Source organism: Oxyura jamaicensis, chromosome 2 (genome assembly GCF_011077185.1).
Source record: "Oxyura jamaicensis isolate SHBP4307 breed ruddy duck chromosome 2, BPBGC_Ojam_1.0, whole genome shotgun sequence".
NCBI classification, from domain to species: domain Eukaryota; kingdom Metazoa; phylum Chordata; class Aves; order Anseriformes; family Anatidae; genus Oxyura; species Oxyura jamaicensis.
This window is the reverse complement of record NC_048894.1, coordinates 32,423,508-32,431,981: the sequence shown is the minus strand read 5'-3', so window position 1 is coordinate 32,431,981 and position 8,474 is coordinate 32,423,508. Positions and strand designations below refer to the sequence as shown.

The window sequence follows — 8,474 nt, the reverse complement described above, 5'->3', positions numbered from 1 at the left end:
CCACTTGTTTCAGCTATGAAAACTAACAATGCTTTATCTGCGCTGTATATACAGTTGAAGAAAATCTGATATTGTAGTTGTGAGTAGTTTCAAAAGGCTTTTGCATCACTTAATATTTTATAGGGAGTTCAAGGATTTCTGATATATGAAGTAAGGTTTGTCTTTATAGAACAACAGTGTTTCTTAGGCCTCTATAATATAAAGAAAATTTAACACCTTTAATAAAATTGGTATATCAAAATCCCCATGTGGAGTTAATCAGTATAAAAGTGTACTTTTACTAATACAAGTTAAATTGACATAGATTGAAATCAAAGAAAGAATAGCTTTTCAAGATTTTGCAGCAGTTCAGTTAAATCAGTTTAAAATCTTAAGCCAATACTGTGCAACGTGGTGTTTTTTATAAAGTCTTGCTGACTTTTCTGGACAAAACTTTTTTTCCAACTAGCCGCAAGTTCCATTGGTTAGAATAAGACAACAAGCTTTTTTTTGTAATTACTGCAGCTTATTTGGTAGGTCATTTGCAGTGTACTGTGCACCTGCATCCCTTTTTATGACTTTTATAACCTTTATCTTTCTTCTCCTTCCACCTTTTAATATGTGTTTAATAAAGTGTTACAAAGTTTCTCATTATATGCACAAATCAGACTCAGGCCCTGGCAACAGAAAACAAATTCTGTTTTTCTTAACAGTGCCACGTACGAAGAAAACCACTCGCAGCAATTTAAACTTACGACAATGGTTAATCCCTATGCAATCTTCGCAGCAGTATTTTGATTGAACTGCTGCATGTTAAATTTTGGATTGTGGAATAATTTTGTGTGTGGTAAAGGTCACTACAGGTAAAACCTTTCAGTTGAATGGAGAAAATAAGTTATGCTGATCACTGAGGCATAATCTAAAGAGGAACTAAACAGTATGGCTAAGAGCATAGATATGGTTTATGGATATAAACCTCTGCTTCTAGCTGTTCGCACAGATAACTGTGTTTGGGCTACGAAGCTGGTGAAGGGCCTGGAGCACAAGTCCTGTAAGGAGTGGCTGAGGGAACTGGAGTTGTTTAGTCTGGAGAAGAGGAGGCTCAGGGGAGACCTTATTGCTCTCTACAGCTACCTGAAAGAAAGGCGTGGGGAGCTGGGGGTCGGCCTCTTCTCACAGGTACCTAGTGATAGGACTAGAGGGAATGGCCTCAAATTGTGCCAGGGGAGGTTTAGGTTGTACATGAGGAGACATTTCTTCTCAGAGTGGTCAGGCACTCAAACAGGCTGCCCAGGGAGGTGGTGGCATCACCATCCCTGGGGTGTTCAAGGAAAGGTTGGACGTGGTGCTTCGGGACATGGTTTAGTGGGTGACAGTGGTGATAGGGGGATGGTTGGACCAGGTGATATTGGAGGTCTTTTCCAACCATAATGGTTCTATGACTCTTCTGAGGCGCAGAAACGTGGGATGCAACTCAGCAGCAGGATGTCAGGGTTCTGAACACGTGTGCAAGTCTCTGTAACCGAATACACGTGGAAGCTCTGTAACTCCGAATACACGTGCACGGCACTTTACCGCTCAGACAAGGCACCCCAGCCCTCCCCCACCTCACGCCCCCCTCACGGCGCACCCTCCCCAAGCCCCCCGGGCCGTTCCGCATCGCGCCCTCGGAACTGCGTCACTGCCCGTGGCGGCGGCGCGGCCGGGTCACGCCGCGGCGGGCCCCTGACGCCATCTCTCCGCGCCGCGGCCGGGCTCCGCAGCATGGCCGTGCCCGGGGAGCCGCCGCCGCCGCCCGCCGCCGAGCTGCCGTCCTTCGCCGCGGCCCGCGGCCTGGTGGGGCGGCGCTACTCGTGCCTGGTGGTGGCGCCGCACCGCCGGCACATCGCGCTGCCTCCCCGCTACCTCGGCCGCAAGCGCACGGGCATCCGCGCCCAGCTGGACGCCGAGCTGCTGCGCTACTCGGAGAGGTGCGGCCGGGCACGGGGCGACCCCCGCGGGCTCTCCTGCGGTGGGGAAAGCCCTCGGCCCGCCTGGGGGGTGGGGGGGGGGAGGCCCCGGGGGGTGGGCGCCCCGCTCACGGCTCGCTCTGCTTCCTCCGCAGCCTCCAGGGCGTGCCGGTGGCCTACGACAACGTGCGGGTGGTGGGGGAGCTCGGCGACATCCGCGACGACCAGGGCTTCGTGCACTTGAACATAGAGGCCGACTTCGTCATCTTCAGCCCCAAGAAGGGGAAAAAAATGGTGGTACGTAAACACACCGGTACCTCTCGGGGCATTTTTTGTGTAAGTTACCAAGGCTTGACTTATCTCCATCAAAAGCAGTGGGCTGGGACTTATGTAGTCTAGTAATTTCTGTGGGTAGTTTCTTAGCATGTGAGTAGTTTATATAGTTCAGTAGTAGTTTATAGTAGTAGTCAATATTGTCATGTGTCTGTGCTGTCTAGCCCTAAATGTGATAGGCTCACCTCAAGCATGCAGTTTGGGGCACCGCAGTATAAGGACACAAAACTATTAAAGGGCCTCCAGAGGAGGGTGACAAAGATGGTGAAGGGTATAAAGGGAAACACACATGAGGAGCAGCTGAAGTCCCTTGGTTTGTCCAGCCCCGAGCAGAGCAGGCTGAGGGGAGGCCTCATGGTGGCCTGCAGCTCCTTCATGAGGGGAGCGGAGGGGCAGGCGCTGAGCTCTGCTCTCTGGGGACAGCGACGGGACCTGAGGGAACGGCATGGGGCTGGGACAGGGGAGGGTCAGGCTGGGTGTTAGGGAAAGGTTCTGCACCCAGAGGGTGGTCGGGCACTGGGACAGGCTGCCCAGGGTAGTGGTCACAAAGCATTTGAACAGTGCTCGCAGACACCAGACATGATCTGTTTTTTTTGTTGTTGTTGTTGTTGTTTTCTTGTTTGTTTGTTTTTTAATGGATGGTCCTTTGGGGACCCAGGAGTTGAACTCAGTGATCTTCATCCGAGTTGGAAGGGACCCACATTCTGTGATTCTATTATTCTGTGAAATTTATTAAATAGCAGTTTCTTTCTAAAGAGCAGGTAATTCTTAAATGAATGAGTTTACTCTTATTTAATAGTGGCAGTAACGTTTAGGGTGTGCTGATGAATTTATTTCTTTTAAGTACTAGAGCAGCACTTAAACCTGCTTTTCAGTAAAAGGAAATAACATGGCTCAGGGAGCAGCTTTAAGCTTAACTCACCGGTGTCAGAACATGTATTGAAACTCTCAACTTGGTTTTCTTACATGTGTTGTTATGCCATGTTTTTTGTGGCATAGCACATGCCTTTCTGTAAATGTCATTAAGAAATAAATAGGTCATTTGGTAGAAAGTGGATGAACACACCTCTCAAATTCATCTCTGAGGAGACACCCTCTCGGTGTCCTTCATTCATCTTTGAGGAGAGCAAAGGTGAATAAGGTTAGATGTGCAAATGTGTCAGAAACCCACTGAGCAGAGTACATAAAGGCTTCTTATGTGTCATCTGTATCTTTAGCTGCTAAGTAGTGCTGTACCAGCATGAAAGTAATTTCAGACAAGTAAATAGGACTTAAAATGGCTTTAAAGCCATTGCTTTAGTTGCCAGGATGACTGATGGATGTACTCAATATAGGTAAATTCCGTGCTTTGACTTTCATTTTTACAGATACAGGTTCACTGAACAGGACTGTGTGAAGAGAATCATAGAATCATTAAGGTTGAAAAAGGCCTCCAAGATCATCTAGTCCAACCATCCCCCTACCACCAATGTCACCCACTAAACCATGTCCCGAAGCACCACGTCCAACTTTTCCTTGAACACCCCCAGGGACGGTGATGCCACCACCTCCCTGGGCAACTCATTCCAATGCCTGACTGCTCTTTCTGAGAAGTTTCTCAAAAACAGTTTTTATTTTAGTGTAGAACATTTTACTTACTTGCTAGATAAACAGAGTTCTAACTTGTGTGTAGAAAGCTTTGTCCAAAAGTTTCTACGTAGGAAACTGAACATGCATCACCTATAAGTTCAAAGGGATAATCTGTAATAGAGCTTTATATGACATTCTTTTTCTTTTTTAGGGTGTAATTAATAAAGTGGCTCCCAGTCATATTGGTTGTCTGATACATGGATGCTTCAATGCTTCTATCCCTAAACCTGAACAAATGTCAGCTGCAGAGTGGCAAGAGTTAGGGTTAAAAGTAGGGGATGAACTGAAATTTCGAGTATCACACTTAGATTCTGATGCAGCTGGAGTTTTCTTCATTCGAGGAGGACTGACTAAAACAAGGTAATGTGCCATAAAAGTTAATATTTTTTAACTGTTTTAATGGATTTGTTATAAGTTAAATAATTTGATTTAACTCCTTAGGCTTTAAGCTTCCCTGTTTTTACACTAACCCTCATCTATAGTTAGTTTGTGTTAGTCAAATTAAACTTAGTGCATGGACTTAGGACTTGCATGGAAATTTTCTCCGGAAAAATAAAAATAGGTTTTCTGAGCTTTAAAAATCCTACTGCTGTCCTGTGAACTGTTGATTGTGTGTATATGTATATAGTACATGTTCAAAATAACACCTGAAAACTAGAGTTACTTTCTAGGCTTTTCAAGTAAAAATGTTCCAGTTTCTGAACACAATGTTTATGTTGGTATTTCTGCACACATGCACACATACTAACAGTTACATAAGCACAAGTAGTTACATGCAGGTGACTTATATGCTTGCAGAAACATCTTTGAACTCAAAGATGATATGAGAAAATGCATGACCTTCATCTGTTCACTTATGCCTCTATGTTTTCAGAGCAACTAGCTAAAAATCTTAATAGTGATATCTTTGAAAGAGTTTTATTTAATTTTTTTTTTAATGGTCATTTGCTGAGCATTTTTCTTTACCACTGGGATTAACTTTTTTTTTAATGTACAATATAAATATTACTGATGAAATCATAACATTTTTTGGAGATCCATAGAGTTGTGTTTAATCTGAAAGGATGTTCTGGATTGTTTTCATGAATTCAGAATGAAGCTTAACCATTTTGTCCCCAGTGACACTGGGGGCATCTGTGTCTTCGTAGTTTTAACTGCATTCTTTCCTTATGAGTCCTAGGTGTTTTCTCCGGTGCTATTACTTGCTGGATGCCTGCTGGGTTTTTGTTTTTATTTTTTTTGGGGGGGAAGGGGCGTTGGTTTGTTGTTGCTTTTATTGCTTGGTTTTGTATTTTTGTTTTTGTTTTTTCTGGTGTCTTCTTTGTTTTATCTGTACAGACTTCAGCAAGGCAATTGCTTGGTAAAACCAGCAGCGTGTCTCAGGTATGATTGAGCAGGTTGTTGTGTGTTTGTGAATAACTGATGAACCAACAAAAAAGGTGTACTGCACTGTGTGTAATTATAAATTACTGGATGAGTGAATAAAAGAAAAAATGAAATAACAAAATGGTGTCTACAGGATGTTAGAGAAGAAATTTAGACTAAGGTTTGGGAAAGAATATTGATTCATTGGTAAAATAAAAGAAGGTGGTCAGGTAGTAGAAATTAAGTTGAAAGTGTTAACACGCATTATATTTTTCTCTAACTAGAGTTTCATATTTTCCATTTGTATATTTTATTTACTTGATGTAAATACTGTGCTTCAGAAAAATTTGACATTTCACTGTGTGACATACCCCAAGATTTTCTATCTCACCTTACTTTGTATATTTCCTTACAGCATGCAGCCCAAAATATCTGAGAGCATCACTGACTGTGCAAATGGAGAGGAAATTCAAAATCCTGAACATGAGAAAAACAGCTTGAATGACTCTAGGGGAGATAATGTCATGGAGGAGCCTCCAGATGAGACAGATAACACTGGGGGGAACAATGCAGAAGAGCAAAGTGTTGATCCTGTGAATGGAACATGTGATGATAAAAACAAGAAGAAGAAAAAGAAAAAACATAAGCAAGAAGAACAGCAACATGTATTGCCTGCCAGTGACTCTAGTGGTTACCAAAGTGACCACAAAAAGTCAAAGAAAAAGAAAAGAAAGCATTGTGAAGTTGAAGAAAGTGAATTGTCTCAACTGCCACAAGAACCCAAAGCTAAAAAAAAAAAGGACTGAAGTCTGAAGTGCCTTTCTTAAAAAAGATATCAGACATTTTTGATAAACTTCCAATAAAACCCTATTTTCAAAATACATATGTATATTTCTTTACTAAGCAATCTGTTTTGCTATGTGGGACTGTTTCTATGCATATGTGCATCAACAGCTTTAAAGGCAGCAGCTTTTGAAGAAGTGTTGCAAGAAAAAGGGTGGAGGCAGTAGGTGCATGTCTTTTTGGCTGGAAAATAACAGATAAAATATGAGTATAATATAATTGTAGGATCACATGTTATCACCTTTGTGCTTTCCAGCTCCATGCATTAACTAGTAGCTAGTTAAGTGCTACGACAATCTAATTTCATCATTGTTGCTGAGTGTCTTGAATTTTGTAGGAGGAGTCTTAATGTTCTGGGGCATTTTCCTGAATTTCCAACTGCTGAGAAAAGTTTTTTTTTTTTTTTAAATTGTTGGAGGGGAGAGAGAAGTAATGGTCTGTGAATGCCTGTGAATGAATCTGTGCAGCTTGACTTAAAGGTTAACCAAACAGTGAGTGCATCGGTTCATTCAAAACAAAGCTTTGTAGGGACTCTCTATAAAACAAACAAAGAAAAAGAGATGGGCAACGCAACTCAGCATTGAAGCAGGGAAGAGAGAAGATTAATGTAATCCGATGTGATGAAATACCATTTGCACACTGGTTAGAATAACACTGGTTAAGCTGCTAGTCATGTGACATAATTTGAGAAAGTTCTTATTTTTTATGTATCAAACTCAGACGTAGCAGTTCTCATTAAAAAAAAAAAAAAAAAAAAAAAAAAAAAAAGCAACAACAACAACAAAAAGTGCAACTCCAGCCATTTATACCTGCTATAACTTTAAAATGTTGGTCTCTACAATAACAGGTGAGTACAGTCAGTATTTCCCAGGCTGCTGGAATTAACGTTACTGGAAAATTAAGATAATGGAAAAATTAAATTTTAACTAATGTACCTTTATAAGAACTAATTTTCTTGCTGTAGATGCAATACAATTTTGTGAATATCAGTATTTTGGTTGCAGCTCTTTTCTGTTATGAAGAGTTTTGGAGAGCTGCAGTGTGACTTGGTCTATGCTAATTTAACCGAGGTAGGAAACAATGCTTGCTTTGTTGCTATTGACTTTAATACAAGACATCACCAGCTCTTCTGAAACCTTGTAAGTAATCAGTGTGTATGTGGGAAGTTGCTGTTCATCTATCTGTACTCTAGGTGTTCTCAGACTAAACACTGTTGTAACAGTTATGCTGATGCTATTAGCTGACTGTAATAGAAACATGCAGTTTCTAATCAAATAACCACAGAGCATGTTCTGGATTTGAAGTGTGGTAGTTAGTACTTGTTTTAGGGCTCAATTCATGCTATATTAAAGATACTTAAAAAAAAAAAAAAACAAAGATCCAAACTTGCTGAGACTGATCTAAGTTTCTGTCTTTTAAGTTTGATGGCATGGCAGTACACCACAGGATTTTTAAAGTTAATATAACCCTATGAAGAACAAAATTAAGAGTTTTTGCAGACCTATAAGGGCAGCTTAGATTGATTTTTAAGGGCAGCAGAATCTTCAGTATATTCTCTTTGAGTTGTCCCTGGTGTGTTTTTTATGTGACAATGTTGACATTTGAACTAGATGCATTTTCATTGATGCTATCTTCTTGGACTGTCCATTTTTCCTATACTGTGATAAAATTGAAAAGTCAGATGATGCATCTGTAACATGTCAGTGTGCTGCAAGGTCAACTGAGGGCAATATTCTGGTATGTTGAGTGTGGCAGAAAGTAGCAGAAAAAAAATCCCACTTGAAAGTTTAACTGTACAGGAAAGTCTGCAGATTGGGGCATACTTCACAGTCAGAAATGTTCTGTCAGGTCCCCTTTTATAATGGATTGATGTAGAAGGAAAAAATAGATGGATAGGTATGGAGGCTATATCAGGGAGGAGGGTGGTAAGCGAAGAATCTTTTTATTGATGCCTGTAGGAAGGAAAGTTTGGAGAGGGTTACTTTTGTAGATGCACCAAAAACAGAATCATGTGAGTTCACCTATTCGTACTTAATAATCATTATAGCTTACCTTCTCTTTTAGAAAAGGGGAACAGATCTCCAGTAGACCCACTGTTGGTGACTGAGGCATGAGTAGCACCAAAAGTTTGTTTTGCTCTGTTCCATCTTTTCATCAGCATGGACAGATGGGGATATTCTGGGGAAGAACTGAAGTTGCAATTAGTGAAACAAGTAACAGATAATATAAATGCTTTCAGCATTTGAGTTGTCCACTTTTGCTACTTTACTAATCTCTTACTATATGAGAATTGCCTACTGTTGTTTTACGAACTATTAAAACTAACTTTTTGAGTGTATTAAGCAACTTTTCTGAAAGTCTAATAATCTGTCTTTT

General features: G+C 41.1%; 1 protein-coding gene across 1 annotated transcript; it reads left to right on the top strand.

Annotated features, from left to right (window-relative positions):
* The first annotated feature begins 1,702 nt into the window (after positions 1-1,702).
* POLR1F (RNA polymerase I subunit F) lies at positions 1,703-6,136 on the top strand. Its single transcript, XM_035319118.1, has 4 exons — positions 1,703-1,949; positions 2,084-2,225; positions 4,042-4,250; positions 5,671-6,136. The coding sequence occupies exons 1-4, from the start codon at positions 1,744-1,746 to the stop codon at positions 6,059-6,061; spliced, it is 948 nt and encodes a 315-aa protein (XP_035175009.1). The 5' UTR covers positions 1,703-1,743; the 3' UTR covers positions 6,062-6,136.
* The last annotated feature ends 2,338 nt before the right edge of the window (positions 6,137-8,474 follow it).